Source organism: Lepisosteus oculatus, chromosome 1 (assembly GCF_040954835.1).
Source record: "Lepisosteus oculatus isolate fLepOcu1 chromosome 1, fLepOcu1.hap2, whole genome shotgun sequence".
NCBI lineage: Eukaryota > Metazoa > Chordata > Actinopteri > Semionotiformes > Lepisosteidae > Lepisosteus > Lepisosteus oculatus.
This window is the reverse complement of record NC_090696.1, coordinates 67,021,140-67,044,941: the sequence shown is the minus strand read 5'-3', so window position 1 is coordinate 67,044,941 and position 23,802 is coordinate 67,021,140. Positions and strand designations below refer to the sequence as shown.

Genomic DNA, 23,802 nt, shown 5'->3' with positions numbered 1-23,802 from the left:
GAGCTGGTTGGACGATGATCACATTGCTCAGTCTTTCCCGGAGTTTCCATGCACGTCTCGGGAAGCGAAGGTACTGTAGCATTAATGTCACGGTGAACTGAAAACGAAGTCTTAGAACTCACAGCAGGGAGAGATACATGCCATTAAATCGTGTGCTTTTAAGAAACACGCACACAGTGTGAACTATGTTATACCACTTGATACCATAAGTATTGTATTTTAATACCATAAATGTCTAACTGTAGTGAATGTGAGACAAGACAAGACCGTTATGTAGCGCAGACAGCGGTAGTAACTTCAAATTTGTATCTTCCATTTTTGTATAAAACATTGGGTTCTTGTTGTCCATTAACGTACTCAAATCCTGAACATTTATATTTACATTTGTAAGTACGACATATAGTTTTTAAAATAACTGTTTTTCACTGGAATTCGTAACTTCTTAAGATTTGTATATCCCAGCGAAATGCAACAATATTGAGGGTGACACAACTGTCAACAAGATTAATTATAATGTTGTATCATATAACACAGTAGTGTCTAACTTAAGCTACTGTAAACCCGTACCGAAGTTATATTTCCCATATAAATTCGAAACGTATTATAGGGGAAAATGAAATAACAGTGATTCGCGACTGTCGTTTGTTTATATCATTTCTAAATGTATTGTATGTAATAATATTTACGTTTGTGCTGCTAAGTTTGCTTCTTGTGCTTCGTCCTCTCTATTACATTACATAGATAAAGCGGATAGCGAACGTTTCGCCGCCCTGTAAATTTTATAGGATAAACACCGAATAAAAATAACAAACAATACGTTCATTTACATAAATTTTCGATGGTGTCATTTAAGTAAAGGTTTCGAATTTCACCTAAAAGTGGAAACGGAGTTGCTTCGTATTATTATTATTATTATTATTATTATTATTATTATTATTATTATTATTATTATTATTATTATTTACTTTGTTAACTCTCAAAATATTTTCTTCTCCCAAGCAAGTGTGTATATTTAACAGCAGCAAAAACAATGAGAGAATGTTTTAGTTTAAATTTGCAGTTTTGGCATAATAAAGTTTGTTTTTTATTTACAGAACTTTTGTTTAAATACTCCTGTTTATTGACCTGCCCCGTACTCTTTGGACTCCATTCTGTCATCTTTAAGGATTGTTACCTGTTGTAATATTGATTAAGATGGACAAAGCATTATTGACCCCAGGAATTTTTTAAGTCCATAGCACAGACGAGCCTTTTCCTGTTTAGTGAAAAACCTACAGCATCTACTTTGTCACCTATTTGCAGAAGCAGAGGTCAGTGAAAACTATCTAGTCAAGAGTTTTGAATTAAAAGGAATTTTAAACACTGTCTGTGCTTCATGGCATCAGACAAGTCATGGTCAAATCCCTTCCCTCATTGCCTTCCACTTACTAAAAATCATGCAGTAACAGGTGTAGCTGCTTCTTATACATGCTACAATTGTTGTTCATAGTATCTATATTTTAGACATTAATGCCCCCATTTTACACCATTTGCATCCATATGCTTTGAGCTGAGCCTGTAGATTGCTGTCCTGCTTCTTAGCAAATTACAGAAAATCACTGTTTGATTCACCATCTGAGTTGGAATAATTTGCCATGCATGTCATACTGGCAATGCCATAAAAAAAAACAGCAATTGTTTGCACCCAAAGGCAAGCTTTTCTACATTATGTCTTTGTGATTCATGGCTGAGCTTCCATGGGAGTTTTTAGAACTAAATTAGGTAGAGATGGGAATCAGTCATGTCTATAGAAAAAAAAAAGATTTGAGACTTGATTTTGATTTATTGTTGGAGGTTTTTTCAGGGGATGCAGGCAAAAACTCTCATTGACTATTCCATAGGCTTGCAACTGTTCATCTGTTAAATACAGAGCCATTCGTCTCCTGCACCTTGTTTGAAAGTCTTTAGTCCTAAGCTTTGAGTTATGAATACCTGCCATGATGTTCAAATCAAGGATTTGTGTTGATAGAGCTTCATTATTCAGACTACGGCCTGGATTAAATCACAGTTCCAGCCCTCTTGCCAATATCTAATTCCACATGCATCCTTTGATGGAGCTTTCTGTTTGCCAGAGGCTTTTACTGGTAACAAGGCCTTATTCCTTAACCACTGGACCACCTAGTCTCCACCCACAGAGAATAACCCAGACACTGATAAGACGCACAAGATGGTACTGCTGAGGCTTGTGCAACAGCAGAAGGAGACCATATTCATTACTGTGTTTGTGCGCTTAATGTTGGCCACATCTCTGCACTGAACATTTGTGCAGCAAAACAAAATGAGTATTTTGTGTGAAATGTTAATGCCTTCTGTAAAAGCTGTTCATTTTTATCATCCTCTGTTGTTGCTACGAAATTTCAATTGAAATTAAAATTCAATTCTTGGATAAAACACTAACCAGTGCACCATACTTTGCATTGGTGTTGGTGCTGCTGCTGAGTCTGTTCGTGGCATTTTGCAAAGGTCAATAGCTCCATTATAAAATGATAATAATAGATTGTAGAGACTAATTAATGTTTTTTAAAAAAAAAACAGTATAGATTTTTATTTTTGAAGTCATAAGTGTCCCATTGGCATTTATATTTTTTTGTTTTGAATTACCAGATTTATTTGTCTGTGTTTTATTCATAACAGGGGAGTGGCTAGCTATTTATGCAACACAGCATCCTGCCCCCAGCGTTTGAAAATTAGATTTATATGTTCATAATAGATCTAGATATAACTTTTATTAGATTTCTTGGAAAACTGTGGCTGACCACCTTTGCTCCAGTCTCTGTAGCAGGGCTAGTCAGTAAACAGTCCTCATTTATTCCAACAGAGTTTGACTCGAAATATTGTTTAATTAATTTGATTTGTTACAAATATATTTAACAGTTAACAACCTTTTTTGGTCACCAACATCACCAGTAGACCTGCTCTAGCATCTAGATGGGCTGGTCCCAGTTCTGGAGAACCAAACTCCAGCAGAGTTTACAAGTTACTCTTGATCATCAATTAACATTAATTCATTTATAACAAATGTACTGTAAGCATTTGGTTGTTTTACCAATCAATGTGTTCCACTGAGAGTGAAGGGAGAAACTCTGGCCTTGCAATGATGAGAGTTAATGGGCTCATTCCTAATGATGAAGTAGGAAACAGTCTCATATAGACACTGGTATTCTTAAAGCTGACCTATAAAACTCCCCAGAACCAGTACTGTTCACCATGTGCTATTGCTAATGTTGTACACTATTCATACAATTGCAGAGCTGGAAAGTCACAATACAACAGGTTTGTTTTTATAAGGCACTTTAAATCATCAACAAGATGTTAGAATAGTGTTATATTATCAAATTATTGAATTGAGTTAGAAAGGCCAGAGCCTTCGGACTCAGAGCTCTGTAGTGTTCCAGGATTGGTATTGTGTACCACCGCTCTGGCCAGTTTGATGGACAGGTTCTGCATTGAACACAGGGTATAACAGATTAATGGACAAAAGACTGAGGCCCATATAACATCATGTCTTAGTGTTCTCACCTCACAGTAGTTGTATCCTACATTGTGAGTTACAGCAAAGATAACTGTGATTTATTCTGCATTTGCTACAAATATTAATAACAGAGAATCGTCTTCTCTATTGTGAAGAGAGATTTATTGGGATGATAAATGTTCTATTTTGCTAAATAATTAGCAATATTCAGAGCTTTTATTCTGAATAAAACAACTAGAAAAATAAAACAAGTACCCACCTTATTGATGATTTTCAGTTATTTTGTTTTCTCTCATGGTTTGTCTGTGTTCTTTAAGCATTGGATCATCTCCAGATGATGCCTCCTAAGTGCAATTAACATGGGACGTCTTAAGCATAGAGTACAATCTGAAGCCAAACTGTATGCTATGCTCGTATTCCATAGACCTCCTGAAGCAGTGTTAACAGTTTTTCATATAAAATGCTGTTGGAAAGTATGTATATGCTTATTGTGTATGCCATTACTTGTGTAGTGCATCCATTTAAGACACAGTATAATTTTGTGAATCCACTCTTGACTCCATATCTAAGTTGCAGTGGCATCCATTGTCAGACCTGCAACCTGATTCCTTTGACATAACCTTTGCTCGTTTCTTTTCAAACCTTACATTCTAAGGTGGTGGAGAACTTTAGAGGTAGATACTCTAGAACTCTTAGTATAGTGCAATACTGTATAGTATAGTGCTGTATAGAATAGAATAGTATAGCCACTTGGCTCATGTCATTCCATTCTGTCTAGTTTGCCTACGCATCCAATCAAGAATGATTAAAGATCACTAACCTGTTGTGCAGCTTGGATGTGTTTGTGTCTTGCATGCTATTTTATATATAGAGTCACCCAAATAATAAAGTTATACAGCCAAGATTAGGACACTGCAACAGAATTAATGATTCTGCTATTCTGGAGCTGTTAGGTATGTAAAACTTTTATAATACCTGATGCATAATGTTTAACTTCTTGCATTATTTTGAATAAATTGGTGTAAGTAGAAATATATATATATAATATATATTAGAATGATCTTATTCATTAGAATAAATTTTTCAGTAAATGTGAAATGGATCAAATAAAATAAAAGGATGTACAAATAAGTCTAGACTGTCTGAGAGTGAGCTAAATTATAAACATTCTTGGTCACTAAAGCCAAAAATGACCTTACTATTTAAACTTGAAGCAGAGGTATATAAATTCCTATGTACTACAGATGTTTTTTTTCCAGCATCTCCACATCTTGTGATCGTGAAGGAGGAAGAAAAACTGATGACTCAAACCTCAAACCTTTGTCAAAACTCCAACTGAAGTTGGCATTTGTTTTCAGAAACCATTTTCTTAAATATGTAAACAGATACGTAGTGTGCCGTGTGCTTCAAATCCAGATAGCTTTTGAATGTGTATCAGTGGAATCTGGCATCTTGATTTCTGCATTTTAGCAGGTACACCAAGATATGCTTCATATTATCTCCATTGTCTAAAATGTACTGACTTTAAAGTGAAAACCATCTGAAAAAGCTCAAAAAGTATGATCACTTTGCTCATTAAGAAGAAACATCTCACCGCCCAGTAGATATTCTGTCCAGATGCAGGAACTGACTGGGACTGTAGTCAGTTTGTTTATTAATTATTAGGTGTGTGGTCAACCTGACACCATCTACCACGTTTGGAGACCAGCACCAACGATTAACAACTAGATAGTTCATGTAATTACTTAATTAAGACAGTGGCACTTAAAACACCAGGCCGTCTGATCAATCCCGTGCTGACCTCTGATACAACAAAGTGTTTTTACGATTAATCTGCTGCTAAACCAACAACTAATCAATGTTGCTGTCTCAGTGGAATCAATTGCAAGGGCTGCTATTTGACTGTCTACTGTATGTCTTGAAATTAAAGGGATTCCATGAAACAAAAATGTATTCTGAATCTTTCGTCCTGGACCAGAAAGAGAATTTTTAGATACATTTTTTATCTATGTGTACAATGACAGATCTCTCTTGGACTCTCATTGTGTGTCTGATCGATCTTAAAAAAAAAAAACACTTCTGGGCCAAAAATCAATTTTGATTTGTTTGTTTTTTCCTTACCCACAGTTAGGTAATGCAGGTTAGTAAAGAACCTATTCATGACTTTAGTGTGCTCAATAAAACATTTGCTGTTACCTGAAAGCTTTATGTGAAAGCATTCTCTGGCACAGAAGCTTCCCAAATTTAAAAATATTCTGGCCATGTGAAACTTTTCCCTCCTGTTACCAGTGACATCCAAAAATGCTTTTTAAAATCTACTATCTATAAGATTAGTTCACTTTTTAATGAGACTATAAACTTAACATTATGAGGATTTGTATACTGGAAACCATGGTGTTAATCAAAAAACAACCTTAGATGGAGAAATACCGTGCAGTCCTTTAATGTGAATGTATTTAATGCCTGCAGTTTTGAAATGAAAGGGTTTGCTTATCAATGATATTAATGATAATGACAACAACTGTCAACTCACTCAAGTCAGTATGGACCTATGAATTATTAATCAATTTGAAATGATACCAATAGATATGTCAAATACAGCATTTTGTTGGAAAGATCCTTTGTATGACGGGAAAATAAAAACTCTTTTTAGCAATTGTAGGGAGTTGCAAGTTATCGTCCTTGAATGACTAATTTATGTCGTTTTTAAATTAGATATATTTTCCTTTTCACCATACGTGTTCTTTGCTTAGTTCACAGCCTAACGTACAGTAGTAAACTCAACCAATCTAAAAGCGACAACGCTCTTGAAGCGTCTTCTGGAATCTTCTATCCTTCTCAAGCGTTTATTTTATTGTTGTTATGCGCAAAATATTGATAATACTGTATGTGGGGAATCACAGCAAGTGAGCGTGCTGGCACAAATGTAACAAATATCAGACATTAAGTCTACTGGAACCAACACCGTTGTATATTTCAGGTTTGAGAAGACAAGAGTTGATGCCCGTACGTCAGAGGAGAGTTTAGATCTGTCAAACGCGAATTAAAAGGTCAAGGATAAAATATTACCGACACTGAAGACATACGCGTCCGTTTATTACAGCTGTGCTATAATGTTTATTTTAAAATGACGTCTAATTTCCAAACGATTTTCTATAATTGGGAATAGGTTTCACATTTTTTGCAAATGCAGTTTGTGCTGTTTTTGTTTGTAATGTGTTGCAGTTCCTCACATATTAATTCATTTAATTTCTACAGTACTTTAATGACCATTTGTTTATTTCCAGATTTAATTTCTTATGAATCTATATTAACACGGATCGCATGATATTTTTTCTTGATATTTATGAGCACTATTTGGTTAATCGGAGGTGTGGATTGCATTTTACATTCTATAAATTGTATCCATTTTATTTTGAATTCAGCATTTTGTCCTTTCATAGCAATTATGTTTGATCTCATTTTAAACATATTTTAAACTTTAAACATATTGTTGGTTTAAAGGGAATAATCACAGAAAAATGAAATCTGTTTATAAGGGGTTAATAAATAATGATACTGTAGGCTTATCGTTTTAAAAACTATAATAATAGCCCACAGTGCTTCTGAAAACATTCTTAGACTTCTAAACAATCCCCGAAATGTCTTTGAAACAATTATCAGTTGTCCCAAACTGTTTGAACTATCAATACTCTTTGTATTGGTGATGGCTGTAAAATGTAATCTCCCTAGGTTTTCTGAGCTGTCGTTTATTTTCAAACCTTTCTGCTACTTACATGAACAAATACGAGTATTACAGATTTGTATTAATATACTGCTAACCGTAGAGGCAAGTTATCATATTAGGAATATTTGTTCCACCTTTATTAGTTTTTTCACTTGCTTCTTGTTTCAAATGGGCTTTCTTTTAATACCAGATGGTGTTTTTTTTGCATTACTCTAGTTTCTCTGACATTTCCCATCGCGTTCACCGTGTCATTTCATTTTAGTGCCATCCATTTCTATCATCATTGAATCTAATTTGTGAGAGTCAGGAAAACTTCTTATTGATACGAAAAACTTGTCTTTACAAAGATTTATTTCAAAGAACTTAGCAAATGGGGAAAACATTTGTAAATTATATTTAAATATTTATTTGTAAATATTTAATTTTGCACTTAAAAATCAGTAACCTCCATATTGAGGAAGATATCTGATTATTTCAAACAAAATTAAACGAATATGGGCTTTTCCAGCCTGCGCAATTTCGGGAATATTATATTTGCTCAGTAGACACCTGGACCCTAATACTTAAAAACGACTATACTCTTGCAATCGGAGTTTGCGTGATAAATACATTAAAATCGTTTTAAAATACAACAACGGTCTGTCATTATCGAAGGTGTAAACTGGTTTTACAAATGAAGCCGTGCAGGTACAATGCATTGAATATACTGCGATCCATTAAAACTGACGGGTATAAACTTCTGTAACTGCAGCCAGTCCAATGCATACGATACGACCTCCTATTCAGCCTGCCGTTGAGCAACAAGCGCTAAACCCAGACAGTAACTAGTCTTTATGTAACTATAGACTTACAGTGAGTGAAAAAAATATTCTATAGTATATGATTATTTTAATTTTGTGAAAAAGATTACAGGACACTGTTGGGAATATCCAGGCTCCACCAACACTCCACCTTTTTTGCAATTCAAAAACAAAGACTACATGTAGTAAAAAAAAAAGTTGTACTGTATAATGCTACTGTATCTGACAATAAGTGCTGTTTTGGAATTAGCTTTGTTACATATTGTTGGTTTAACGATTATCTTCACAGCCTGTCTGTCCTGAAGTGTTCAACTGAAATTATACCGATCTGTCAAATACAGGAAAATAATTTCTATTCATTATATTGAGATATTAAAAATGATATATACTTTATTTTATGAACTCCGTGCAATATGTTGGCGATTTTGTAAAACGTAAGATTACATGTTATTAAATCTTATGGAGAATCGGGTTTTTAAAATATTTTTAAGCACTGTAACTCAGACTGGGTTAAAACACTATTTGCCTTACCTGCTGGTCAGGGTCTATGTTGTGTTTACCTATGCTGGTTTTATTATTTTACAGTTACGATTAGTCGTGTGAATACTTATGATTTTATTGTATAGTACAGATATTTGTCAAAGGCAGCCTACTCTGCATAGAGTTATCATTTGTATTACTATATTAGATAATTTCTGTAAGGAACGTCAGAGGTGATTTAAAGCGCAAAACCCTACATGCTGTATACAGTGCGTACAGTAGTCAAGGCTATCCCATAATGCATACAGGCCGCTGTCATATGTTCTTGCTTTATCTAACCTTAGCTAGCCACGGTACTTTAATGGTACTTTTCAAATTATTTTGTTTCTTTAATAAATCAGTTTTAAAATCCTATATAGTTGTTAACCGCTATGTGTTATTAGAGGAGAAGCTATAAATTGCTTGTTCAGAACAAACACATACAGTATGGAATATTTGCAGCATATACAGTATACAGAGAAGCATTACGCGACAAACGTAGATTTTAACCAAAAGCATGCATTTTTAACCCCTCTCTGTATATACAGTATGTTCCTGGGCCTGTATGTAATTTGCTGTCTTTGTTTATTATCTGCCAAATTGCCTGGCCTTTAGATAATTATTAAATTCTTCTCACTCCGATTCTTAGTAAACTCCGTAATACTCTATGTTACTGTAAGCGTTCTGTTATTTTTTTAATGAACTCTGCATCTCTTTATTTTTTCAAGGTCCAATTTTTTCTGGAAGAAATGCTTCTGGCATTTTTTTCCTGTAGGAATCGTCTCTTTGAAATAGTCATTTTTCGTTTTCCTAGCTGACTGTGGGCAGCGTGGAGGTGGCCAATGATCTTTTTGCGTCTCTTCAACACATACATTTTCTCTTTCAGTGATCTTATTTAATTCCTATACCTGTCATGCCTGCCCTCTCATGTCCGTCTGCATTCACAGTTTGGAACTGTTTTCGGTCTGAAGACCACACAGGTGTTCTCTTGTTTCTGTGGAGCCCCGCCGCTCTATATAAAGAACTGCACCCATCAGCATATTGTAGAAATTAAGTATCTTGATTGGAGTACTTTATTCATAGGCAAAACATTTGCAGACACATGTATTGTCAACCATATTTGAAAGGATGTTATTCACTAATAAGTAATGCAAGACTTGTTTTAACATAACTTCATACACCTACAGTGTACGGTATATAATACGGTACCAAAGAAAGTTATAAAGCAAATTAGTTACAGTTTACTTGGTTTATTTTATAGATGACGTGTATGAATGAGTGAGTGTTTATCAATTTCACGCGTTACGTTACCGTAAGAAAACAACTGTGCTAATACAGTATTTGCTGGATGTTTTGAATATACCACCGTTAAATATTGTCTTGTGCATATACACATGCTCATTCATTTGACATTTAAGGTTTTCAGTTAATTAAACGGTGCAGCATCCCCCTTTTATCAACATTAATAGCTTAAAAATGTCGTGTAGAGAATAATCAAATACAAAATTAAAACGCTAAACTTGCCAATAATGCCAATAATAACTACGTGAACCATTTAAGCATTAAACTTAAAACTTAAATAGAGTATATATTAATGTCTACAATATAAGGTGTCTAAGAGAATGTTTGATTTAAGGGGAAGTGAATAATTTTGTATTCATTTAACCAGGCTACTTGGTTGTCTGGTTTGTAATGCAATGCAAGAAAAACAACCCATGTTTAAAACAAAAAACGATGTTTCAATGCCAAAGTAACTGTGCTCATCTAATTCCTTCTTTTTTACCTAACATCGGCATGTACATTTTACCAGAACGGGTGCTCTACAGATTTTAATTTTCCTCGACGATTTTGTACGACTAATACAAATTTTTCCAAGACTCCGTGTAGGATTCAAAACGTTCTCTCTCCAGTTCAAGGCCCCTGACTGGAAAATCGTCAATCATTCCAGTATCATTTTACGACTTATCCAATAAAGTACAAAAACTGAATTTAACAAGCTGAAATGCCTACATTGGTTTCAATGTTAAAACGGTCTGTTAGGCCTTCAGATTTTTTTCTCAGGTGAATTCTATTGGCTGTACTGAACGCTGCAAAGGTCAAGCAGGTCTTAGCCACGGACTTGGTGTCCAACCAACCTGGAAAAAGCGAATTAAACTGTCTACCCAATGGGTCTGTAAACTGTAAAACTTAAGATAAGCGGAAAAAATCCAAATAAAAATAATTGAGAAGCAAACTGCTTCTAATGCTCTGTTGTCTACAGGCGGTAATGTTCACTCTTACAATCTACAGTACCACTGGCGCTAATTAGGGCATAACAGGCATTACGTCAAATACTCAAATATATGCCTCGAATAACAATAAAGAAGTCTCCGGCTCTTTTTCATATTGCTTAAATCGTGGGGTGTTGTTACTGCTTTATCGTCCAGAATTATCCGCCACCCGAAACCACATAAACACATAAACCACATAAAACACATTTCTTTCTCTCACTCCATCCCTACCTCTCCCTCCCTCCTTTTTTCTGCGAATGTGCTTGTTTATGCCCTTATTGATCTAGGCACCGTGGACACGTCTTAATATTGTGCACTATCAGTTCATATGCACCTCAGGTCCACCTGAAAGTTTTCGAACTGGGGAAGATGCAGGCCACCGTCTCCGTGGAGTCTTCCAGCGAGGTGGAGCTGTGAAAATTTAGCACAACATCAAACTTTCAAAAAGAGGTGTTTGAGTACCGATAAGGGCCACTAGAATTTTAATGTATTTAAAATGACCAATATTCGAGGGAGACACCTGCTTTCGCGAAATCCTGACATCAATCTGTTTTGAGCCCTTCTGTAATGATACTATGCCCTATTGGTAGGAAACTTATGGGCTTCATATGATCAGTGTTTAATGATGAAGATTTGGGGGCAAAAAAGCCAACAGATTTACCATTCCATGGTGACGCAGGCAATTTGTCATAAGAATTGCACAAATAAGCACATCTAAAAAGTCTGAATAGTATTTTTCTAGTTATAGAACCATCAACTTGTTTAATGTTTGAATTTTTATCGCCCGATTTCCACGAAAAAATGAATTTGACAAAGTATTGGTTGTAATTAAAGCGCCTACACTTCCTTTTAAACTGAATGCAAGAACAGAAAAGCCGTTTTATTAAACAATTCTATGCCAGTTTTCTAAACATAGTTTTGTAGAATATGAAAGAAAACACAATGCATTCTTTTCTGAGAAACGTTCCAATTAGTGATTTTAATTAACTTTATATATTAAATCCTTTTTATGTCAGAGATTTTAAGCAGTCTGCTTTCATTTGAAAGCATTTGAAAGTGTGTGAAGACACTTAAAACACAAGGCGGTTTTGTTCGAGATCTTAACCTTTCTTCACCCGTCATTCTATAGGGTTCACTTGGGCTTGAAGTGTAGAACGTAAGTCTGCTTCATAATTATTTTCATCCGACCTGACGATACTCATTTATGTTTTTATATTGTTGTCGTGGATTGCCTGTTCTTGTTTGAACCCCCCGTTGCAAACCACGGCGCCCTTCTTATTTTTGTAGCCTCATTCTTGCGCTGAGAGACACGCCAAAAAAAAAAAAAACAGGACACTTTCAAAAGGCTGAAGTTACTTTCAGATCAGGATATGCGCAGACTTACAGTTTGAAAACTAGAGCAAGTAAGGGAGGTGAGCTGCTTCGGCTATGATTTTTTTTTTTAAATGCGCCTCTTTCAGTTAAATGAATTTATAAATGCATACACTTTCTTCCTATATTTTTTATATTGGATTCTGTCATATTGGCAAAGTAATGCGCCTCGCCTTCCCCCTGTCACCCGTGTAAATGATAGATGCGAATTAATAGCTTACCTAACGACATCGATGTGGATTGTTTTTACCTAGAATAAAACCAAGCTGTCCTATTTAAATCACTATTTCGATATTTCTACTGTGTCAAATTGAATATTTGTGACACTTAAAATGTCCCATGTATACAGGGCCTTTTAGCAGAAGTATCGTATTTCGTGTGAACAAAGAGCAATAAGCCAAAATCGAACGAAGCTATCATTTGTTGTCCCTTTCAAACACAATTTACCTTTCTTTGTAGTCGGCGCTTTGATGAAGACTTTTAGAATCATCATCTTCTGGTTAGAAATTAATCCATCCCGGTTTTTTTTTATTTTATTTTAGATCTTATCGTCTGCGAGATCACTAGGGTCTTCAGTTCATATGAATTGACATTTGGCATTTCCCTTTTCAAATAATAATGGTATTTTTTTAATTGGCTTCCCTATCTAATATTAAATGTATTACAAAAACGCTAAATATTAAACTTTAGATTCTCTATAACACTGTATTTTTAAAAAATGTTTCAACATTCATTTTCTGATACTAAACCGTAGTAAAATTAGTTGTGTTTGCCCGAAAGGTTAAGTCAGTTTTTCTTCTTAAAAAATCAATCTAAATTACGCTCATGTCTAAAAATGTACGTTGTACTGCGCTCATTGCAAACGAAAACCAACAAACACGGACGCCACTTCTTTACAGTAGACTAATCTTTCTGTATCAACTCGTAACTTTCAGACCCTGCGCTGTGACCTGATTCAGACGTGATTGTGTCGTTTTCTTACAAATGTCCCCTTTTAGGCAGGCTTACATTTTTGCCCAGTCAAATCTCGGTCGAAAAAAAAGGAGATGAAAATAAGCCTCAAAGAAAGAAAAAGTTAACTAAAGTATGATTCGGTAACAGATGTCAGACTTTGGGGATTTTGACTGTGTCTAGGGACACCTTGTGATGTTCTAGAGAACAGGACATGATCTCACATTGCGAGAAGCTCTTTAGTTCCTTAATCATTTCACGCTTCCTTCGGAGGCATTTTTTCCACCTAAAACGTTTAGTTTCAGCTCAGTGAACAGCCGCAAAAGCGCGACAGGGAGCGGAAGAGTCGAATTATTCCAACCCCGCAACTATCCAAAGCCACCGTTCAAAAAAAAAAAAAGCCTGGAAACTTTTTTTCGCCAATATTTTCCTGTTTGCCAGCCCCGCACTTCAGGATGGAATTCGACAAAAAACAGCAATCGCACAGGAGTGGACGATCAGGTAAGAAAAGGAGCAGGTTGTCTACAGGGTGTGTAAGATGCTCACCAGTAAGCATTTACTGATAGAAGTGAGCGACCAAAAAAAAGTAGTCGTGAAGTTGAAGAGGCGATGCCACATTTTTTTTTTAAATGGTGAACTTTACATTCTCTTGTTTACACAGGCCATTGATGATCGAATTTGGACAGACAATGGTTGGATTGGTTGGCCTCTGTGGTTTGGGCTACAGGCTACGGTAGAGGCTACATTTAAGATGCTTCTTAAACATTCTGCCGTTTGAAGCAATACATTGTCTTAAGAAATGTGACCGAAGTACGCAGATTTTATTTAAAAAAGGCGTGCTTCGAGGTGTAGGCAAGAAAGAATTAGTATTTGCCCCTATTTAAAACAAATAAAAGTTTTGCACAGTGTGCACAGTTACAGAGATATAGTTTTTGGTTTGGAAACATGTCGTTGGCAGGGGGGTCGGGGGGTATTTTGAGGGCACAGTGAGAAGCTCTACTGAATATGTCTGGGGCCCTTCGGAGATTTCTTTTTGTTTTGCCAAGAAACCTCTTTACTTCTTTTGCACGTAATTTTATGTTCCCTCGAAGACTTTAAATGTTCAGGGTTGATACAAGGATCACGAATTCTTTCAGATCTTATACAGAACACACCATGGGAAAACTCAGACATCGCGAGCCGTTCCTATTTATTGGGTTGTATCGAGTCTTTTTCTGCGTTGTGTCGTACTGTTTTGCTGTCTTTTATTTTACGTTGAGTACTGATCGTCCTCGAATCTCGAACAGCGCCTCAAAGGTACAGTTTGAGATGATGCCAGACGTCGGAATGGTTGTGTTGGGGGTAAAGGAAAGCTGTAGACAGATGCAGTCTATATTTTGCCGTGGCACTTAATTTTCAGTTAATTTTCGCGTGATAAAGTGTACTGACCTTGGACGTCTCAACCTTGTTAATTCAAGAAAAATCGATGCTCGTTATTAGTTAAATCGTGTGAAGGGCTGAGCAATCGATGGACAGTTTCCGGCGCTCGACGGGAAATGTAGCAAGGAAAAAGGAAACACGAAGGATATGTTTTCCTAATACATGCTGTTATCCTAATTCTAATTGTTGTTGTTACGGTTAAATGGCGAATGGCGAGGCTGCTGTTCATATACTGAAACCCAGGGCTACGATATCGAGTGCACTCATTTTTATTTATGTATTTGTTTTCATGAGGGTCACGTGCGGTGACTTTTCAACGAATTAAACATGGTTACAGTACATCAGGATGTACAACAGTTTTTGAAATGACTGAAGTACGAAGTGTAAAATAAGCTATTTAAAAAATCCTAGGCTAAAATTGAACGGTTTGGCATTGTGATTCGGGAGTGCTTATTAAAACGACGTCCGTCTAATACATCTGGTCTTGGGGCTCTGGAAGAGTTTACTGCAAAGGTCAGGATTCCAGTCTTGGCTAGTTTACACAATCAATTAAATTTACAGCATCAAATCCACAAAAATCATAGTCAAACGTCAGTTTTGGAGGAGGTATTTTTACTGATACAATGCAAATCGTGTTACGGCTTCATTAAAAAAAAATCATTTTCATATTTGCCTTTCCTCGTTTTTGGGTACTTCCATGGGGAAAGAATGATTTTAGATTTCCTTTTAATATATTTTAAGCCTTAGCCTGGATGGTTAAACGTAGGAGGACTTTTTCTCTAATTACAGGATCTTCAATCATTATTACAATCATATGAAAAAAGGTATCTGGGGGATGTTTGAAGGATGTTTCCCCCAGCCTTAAATTGTAAATCAATTAAATTACAGATTACCAGAAAATATGTCTTTTTTGGCTCTTTATTTATTTGGATATAACTAGCATGATAGTTGTGAAGCCAGACTGCAGATATTCATTTGGATGTTGTTCTTCTGTATGTAAGGCCTGAGTATTTGCATTGAACGCTCTCCTTTTTCAGGGTCTTTAAAACAAGCAATTTTTGTTCAGAAATGAGCTGTAGCCTATCTCCATATCTCTATTTCCCTTCTTATAGGTAATTCTTTTCCCCTTCAGATTTAGGTTGGTATCTAGTCCTTACGGAGTTCAATCAACAGGTATTTTTAAAAGGTTTTACAGCTGAATAGGTCGTGGTGATTCGAAACACCCAGGCTTGTAATTAAAAGGACATTATTACGCGCCATTGAGTTGTGGGATGTGAACGCGGTATAGATCTGATTTTGAAAACGTCTTTTCGTTTGTATATAGTAAAACAACGCGCTTGTATGCCAAAGCATGCGCATGAATATATTACGATTTACTACTGTATTTATTTACACTCGACATATTTTAAGCATTTTGTTTTATTAAGGAATCTACATTCCTGATTCCTAAACCTGGGTTAGATGCACTATTGTATGGGAAAAGGTCTTTACGGCAATTTTCAAGTTTCACACTGAAAACTGTTAACACTTAGGCTTAGCTGTATGAAACGGTTACTTTATGACATATTTTAATATTAGAAATTAACATATTCACCTGAATACAGGCCTATCGTGCACGCCACACTTTCCGTTACAATGGTTTTGACTCCTGGGTTTAGCGAAAAATGTGAGAGCAGTATAAACACGCAATTAATCAAGATCTAACGTCGGAGTTCGCATATCGAAAAAATATCTACCGCCGTGAAAACTGGAATCCCGGACCAAATTAAAATAGCTCTAATCCTCTGAAATACATTTTTTACGTCTAAATGTTATCAAAATCACTCTGTGTTTATTCTGTCTTAAACTCTGTCTTTCCTGTTCCAGTAAACTGACATCACACCAGTCTATCCCACTGAAACCAAACGAAGCACTGCCAGTACGCTCTCAAATTGCAGGATGCAAATTGAACATTCCGAAGTTGCTTATGTCTCAGGTCTCAGGAATAAAAAAAACTGGAGGAAAAATCCCAAACCGACGTCAGGCGGTCTGTAGACTTATGCTGGTTCTGGGTTCTGTACCATCACAGACGTGGTTCTGATAGACATGAGCTTCTCGGTGCCTGCCAGGGTATTGAATTTAGGCCAATGCACTGAAGGCGATGCCTTTCCTTTCCGTGACCCGTGAAATAATGTATAGAATTGTTTACTCTGAGCTCTGATCTCACTGTCAGACACTCTATTGTACAACACACGTGGGATCCACACTCTCAGCGCCAGTGTTTTACAGTCATTAGAGATTTTCCAAGACGTGCATGATTACATTTTCCACTCCTTCTACTGGGGTCAAAGTAGCAAAGGCGTGAAAGCAAAGCTGTGTAGTCAAGTACAACAACAGCAGAAGCAACAACCACAACAACAACAACAACAACAACAATAATAATAATAATAAAAATAACAATAAAAATATTATTACACTCTATGCATTTTGGGCATGAAATATATAAATATGAATGAAAATACAATCTGAATTACATACAATGTGTAATATTATTAAAGTGTTGCAGTGCTTTTGCACACACCAAAAGAGCTACATGGGCCATCAGTATATTAGACTTGCTTTTCATTTAGCCAATGGAAGTCAAATACTTTTTATATTTTTATCTTCAAACGTCGGGCTTGGTTTCCAAGCCTCGTCTCCAAGTCGGGGGAGATATTTTTTTAGGTATTTAAAAAAATAATTTCAGCTAAAGAGATATGCGTTTCTCATTATGTTTACAGTCAGTGGGCGTGTAATAAAAACTTGCCGAAGTGTTTACATGCGTTATTAATTTTTCAGGGCCCTAACCACAATTCGAAGGCTAACCGAATAGAATTGGTTTTCTTTAAACGTCTCTAAAATTATTGAGGTATCGAAATTATAACTCGCGCTTTGAAAAAAAAACAGAGAAGGCCAGAACTCCGGAATCGGCTTCAGAGATTGTAGCCCTTACATTATGTTTTTGGTTAATTGAGAGATCCCATACCCGCCGAAAATCTAAATGAATTCTGAAGGTTTTAAGCTTAAAATGCTTTAGTATCTCATTCATTCCCCTCCTACAACAATGTAACATTTTTACAAGTATCAAACGCGTGTGTGCTGTAAATATGAGATTATGAGAGAACGGAACCATATAATTTCTGAAAGGGAATTGATTCCTGTATTTACAACTAAATAAATAATATTGAATTGGCAAATTCGCATGTCTATGGAAACCATATTTTCTCTTGCTCTTGCCCTGTGCGCCTTTTTCATGAAAGCGTGCTGTGAAGGAATGTAAATCACAGTACTATCACTCCTAAAATGCTGCTACTGATACGATAATACCACTACAGCTTTACTAATGCTAATGCCAATAGTACTACTATTAATAAGAAGACTTTCGTACCCTTGTACACGTGCCTGTCAAGTATGTCTAAAAATGGCTACTAGTCTTAAATCCTTTCAGAGACAAAAAAGTGCAGTGTTGGTTTTCTGTTAATAGTGCGCGTTGTTGCCGGCACTACTAATAACAAACTGTGATCTTCTGATGGAAGGGATTTTGTGACCGTTTTCTCTTTATAATTACAATACATAAACAACGGAAGGAGAGCAAATTTCAGTGTATCAGTGGTCCCGAATTATTTTGATTAGTTTTCAAACTCTGGAAGTCTTGAGTTGAGCTGAGGTTCAATTTCACTTTAATTCGAAAGCGGTAAAGGCAGATTCGTTTTACGATTTTAAAATCACGTCTATATTTAAACGATGTGTGAAACTTTACCTAAGAGTTCTTTTAACAAAAAAAACCCGAAAGTGGCAATGAAATAAGGTAGGGTACACGCATTTTAAAATAAAAAATACAGAAATATATGAACCCTACTCTATAAATACTACTCTCGCAATAAAAAGAATGATGGTTTTTCGGTCCCTGGGTGGATGATTGCTGTTGACGCCCCCTAGTGGTGTCTTTGTTTGAAAATGTATACATGAGGGCTATACAGCACCTCTGGTGATCGGTGGAAGAGGAACACTAGACAGAAGATAGCTAAGAGTCGGCCGGAAGAACAAAAAATGTTTAAACTATAAAAGGAGGAAATATAATGAATAAACTGAATGCTTTCTATATTGATCAACTTTTAAGTATCATCATTGCAGTGTTTACATGCAACATTTCTATCCTTTGTTTGAAATTTGAGGACACTTCACATCAGGATATTCCTATAGCTGCCTTTTCTTATACTTTCTGTAGTAACATCCAAAACGTACATTTTATTTTTGGACGGCTTGATAGTTGTCGCAGCAGTACTGTTAACGAAACCTATTTCAGTTGCGCGGTTAGGGCTTTGACAATGTTCACAAGACGGCTTCGAACAATTGCTTTTCTGACGGAGCTCTGAAACCTAGTCAAAGAAATATTTCAGACCCCGAAATGGACCGTACGTATGTGCTCACAGAAGACTATTGCTTATTTAAAGCGAAATTAAAAATATCGAAGCGTCACTTTTGAACCTCTTTAAAGAGTGTGGCAGTGCGGAACAGTGCGAAATGTACGCTTCTATGATAAAAGTGAAGAAAAAAACACACATTTCAGCATTATACTTCAGTATATATGAATAATTATAGCCCACATTTTAAAAAATGTCTTAAAACATTTCAAAGTGGAAATTTAAATGTTACACTTTAAATCCTGAAACCATGTGTTATTGTTTCGTTTCTAATTGATCGTTTTGCCTATTGCATTCCAGCGTCGATAACCAAGATATTAAAACGCTAAAAGCTTATCTGCAAAAAATTCAGAACACAGACAGATTTCTATTTTGTTTTTTTGTGTGCAATAATCATTAGAGCAGTCTACGGCTCCTTCGCGAAACACATCTTCCACATTTGCACAACATCGTGTTGGCCTTTAGTAGAGCCTTTAGACTTGACTCATTCAGAAAAACCAACATAGTCTGATCTTTGCATGAAGTCGTAATTAATCCTAAAATAATGAGCGACTGTCATTTTGATATAGTCTGCATCACCCTTAAGTTGCACATTTTTGTACCCGAGCACGCTGACAAAGATCTTAAATGACCAAATACAAAATCTGGATTTTGAAGTAGCTTACACCAAACAGCAGACCCAATATTCTCTCTTTCTTAAACATGAAATGCACTAAACAGTTGTCTTGTCTTTCCAGGAGCTCCTCTGTGTATGTGTGTTTAAAACGGAGAATATGAGAGACATTCCAATGGCTTTTAGATTGTATTAGACTTAAAAATGGCTTTAAATTTAAATATTTTTCAACACGTTGGGTGGTTTCCCGGGGATAATGTGATAATGTTAATTAATTCTTCCACCTTTTAATTTCCCTCCTGTATTATTATCATCATCGTGGCGGCAGCTGCCTGCTGTTGAGGTATCACTATTTGAAGTGCTAAATCGTAACAATAATCAGTAGGAAACAAACGATATGCCCAGCTTCTTCGATCGCCTTTTCTTCCTGTATAATATTTTCATCGACGGTTATTTCTTTTTTCACATTTAATGGTCTATTATAACAGATCGTCACACTCAAAAGGCAGTTACACTTCTTTTTAAACACCCTCTCGTTTGCTTTAATTCATAATGAATTGACTTCATATTTAATAATATGCTTTTAATGAACACTTTAATGTATGCACGTAATGAATGAAGCATTAACGGAAGGCTGCCATCCTAGATTTTCGCTTTGACAATCGAAATTAAAAAATGTGATAATTTACTCCAACCACGGTGCTCTCCTGAAACGTTCCATTTGTCAATGGGCGATTCAGGCAACTAAGCCTCGCCCACCAGGGCGACGCTCACCAATCCGCTGCGACCCCGCCTCAGCGGAGTACAGCTTGCAGCCCATTGGCTGCAGCTGGAAAGCGCCTCTTTCTGATTGGCGTTCCAGCTGTAATTGACAGGTTGTTCGAGGCGGAATCCTTGGTTTCGAGGCTGAGCCTAAGGCGCTGTCCACATGAGAACGGGTTCTGAAACTGCCTTTCTGCACTATGGATGTGGCATAGCCCGAAGGCACAACCAGATACCAACTCCTTGCGCTTGTTTTTCATCGCGGGAATCAGCTATTTTTTTTTTTACATGAAGAACAATAAATCTCGCATTTTTCCGGTCTCCCCAAGGCTGCCGTGGAGCATTCCTGAAGAACTGAGCTGCATGCTCTCTTTTCTGTGGAATATTTTCATTTTAGGAAACTGTAAAGCTGATGAAACTTAACCCGTGTTTTTTTTTTTGGTGGACTGGAAATCAATCTACGAAATAAGGGGATGCCCCAGCTTGGATTTTTAAAAAATATCATCTGATATTTATTTTTGTTGACTTCTCTAAGTCTAATATTCACTTGCTTGAACCATTCAATGCTTTTGTGGAAACAATATGCGTAATGGAGCTTGAATACTTTTAAAAAAAAGACTGAAAGGAGACTTTTCATATCACCGAATAAGAACATATCGGGATATATTTCTCAGCTTTTCTACACATTAAACGGATTGTTAATTCTGGCTTTAATAAACATTAACATGGAAATGGCTGTCCTATGATGGTTAACAACGAAAGCTCGACAGGAGTAGTTTTCAGTTTGCTTTTAAAAGACTGATCGTGATTGTTCGGCTCCTCCATTCACTATTTGCAGGTCGACGGATCTGAGCACGGCCAAGCAGGCAGACGGGCTACAACTGAGCTCACAAGGAGAGTAGGATCGCTAGTCTAGTTGTGAGATTTGCACTTTTATTTAAGGTGTCACTACAAGTTGTCAATCGATAGATCAATCAATCAATCAATCAATCGGCCGGTCCATTATTAAACTTGTCTATGGAATTTCCACCGTTTCTAACGGCCACATTCGGACAATAGTCCACACGACCACAGACAATATCGGGTCGGTTCTGTACAGAAAAGCGCCTTTTAAATCAAAGAATATCGCTGTCACTGCGATGATACTTTTAAATTGTTCGTTTTTCAGATTTCACCATTTTTGTTGTATGCATTCTTGGTAGCCTGATTATTTTTTTTAAACTTAAGTCTGAATACCAAAGGCAAGTTTGAAATAATTTCACTGGTTTGGGACCTTAAGTGACCCACAGGAAACGAGAAGCTTGTCTGCGTTCCCCTTTTTTTCTTGCCTCCTGTCTTTCCTCTCTTTCCTCCCGTTTCTCAGTCTCATTTTTGTACAAGGCACTCGGAGAGTAAAAAAATCTCTACAAGAAGGTTGCGGGAAGGAGTTTATATCGCATCTTAAGGGTTGCTATCCAAGCAAAAGACTTCTCCGATGGAAATACACTGTAAGCACGACCCGTTTGCAGCAATGCATAGTAAGTAGGTTGCTTCTTCTTTCAAGGGGAATTCGGAATAGTTTTCTCGCGTCTCCAGCTCCAAGTTCAAATGTATTTAAAGTGTGCTGGTTTGTGACAGGAGCTTGCCTTCCTCGGAAGCTCTGGGCACCATCAGTGAGCCAGCGAGTACAACAAAGCAACAATGAACTTGACCTCGTTTGTAACAAACAGGGTGCAAGGTTAACATTTCCTGACACGCAACCAGCTCCGCAATCTTACATTTATGCTGTATATATATGTATGCACGAGCACGTATCTTAATGAGATATTAAACGTATCTTATGTACTAAAAACAAATTGTGTGCGGTAACAGCCTTTTCTAATTGGCATTCATCATGCTTTATCGATTGTTAGGCAGAATTATATTGTATTAACCCTAGCCATTTCTACTTTTATCATTAAAGTAAAAGACAGCAATCAATCTAATTGTGTTTTGTTCACGTAAGTACGCGAGTTCTTGATTTGAGACAAGGTTTGCGGTGTAATTTGCACATTAGGAATCTCCTAATCTTAAAAACGGTAAATGCCAAAGAATTATTAAGAGGCCCGTCAGTTGAAGCAAATGTTCGGATATTTCTGAAAATATATGACTGTAAAATTTTATATGTATAAAACAAAAACTATGCACACATACTCTTGCAATTGCACTACTGTCAGCGTACATACATGTTCTGTTAATGCCAGTGAGTTACACAAAATCACACTCTTTACAGCACAGGGTTTTTAGTTAACACTGTTTGCGTGTAAAATGTGTTTCCCGAGATTTGATGTGCTTGAGAGAGTTTGAGAAGATTTGTCCATTCACACGGTGTTATGTGAAATGACATCTCCTCTCACGGTGAGTTAAACGCTGGATTAGACATACAGATTTCAAAAAGCTAGAACTAATCACATTTCCTTTTAAGTTCAGCCTTTTCAAATATCAAAGCGCCGATTTAAAGTCATAACACACAGGTTACAATATATGAACCTCCAAGGAAACAGATTTTAGAACAAAAGTAGGAACTCAAAGGCTTAAAACAAATCAAGAAAAATAAAAGCGACGTACACGGATAAGAAAAGATCAACAACCATTAGTAACAAATTATTCGAGTTACTCTCTTACTATTAAAATTAAGGATTTATTCTTAAATAAGAGGTGAAATTAATAGTTCTGTTTTGGGTTGGTTATTTTGTATTGCACGCATTTAATTCAATGATGATGTATGCAAATGCATCTTTAGCTGTACAGGAGGAATTTCAGACCCTGTGAATTACAGAAATAGAGCGTACTTGCTGTATTATACCGAATAACTTCAATTTTAAAGAAAAGGTCGAAGACATTTAAAATAATTGTTTGCTTGTGCAATCCATCAGAATAACACCTATCATTTATGTCTCGTAATTTATAGACTATTCCTGTTTCAGATTTTAGTGAAGCAAGTAAAATAAAGATTTCGGGTTAATTAAAGATTAAAAACAACTAGTCTGCAATCTTGCTTAAACAATCAGTTTAAAAGGTGTCATGTTGTAAACATGTTGTGTAAGGTATAACATATATTTATGATATAAGAACCCAGAATTAGATGCTCATACTGTAGTTCTTGGTGCTCTCGCTTTCAATGCAGTATTGTTATATGATCTCTGAATTATTTTATTTTTGTACATGGAGGAAATATTGTTTAAATGCTCAGCGTCAATTATAGTATTTACTAAAAGGAGAACATTTCGTTTATGAACACATGAAAATCACGTCGATGTGAAACAAAGTTTTACATTTGTCATATATTTGTCTTTTTAGTGCCGTTTGACTGATCTTATAAGTTATCAATGTAAGCCAGTGGAACAGTCAGGACTAAACAAATGCAACATTTCTGACCTTTCTTTGGTTTTTAACCCA

The 23,802-nt window shown here is 36.2% G+C and overlaps 1 protein-coding gene across 5 annotated transcripts in view; it reads left to right on the top strand.

Annotated features, from left to right (window-relative positions):
• The first annotated feature begins 13,392 nt into the window (after positions 1 to 13,392).
• Positions 13,393 to 23,802, top strand: part of pax5 (paired box 5) — a 101,439-nt gene continuing 91,029 nt past the window's right edge. For 3 of the 5 annotated variants that reach the window (XM_015345966.2, XM_015345967.2, XM_015345965.2), the window contains exon 1: positions 13,393 to 13,650. In XM_015345966.2, the coding sequence (XP_015201452.1) occupies positions 13,605 to 13,650 (46 nt within the window). In that variant the 5' untranslated portion in view covers positions 13,393 to 13,604. Of the gene's footprint in view, positions 13,651 to 20,606; positions 21,903 to 23,802 lie in introns of those variants that run through there. The other 2 variants (XM_006629910.3, XM_006629909.3) reach the window with 1 other exon arrangement.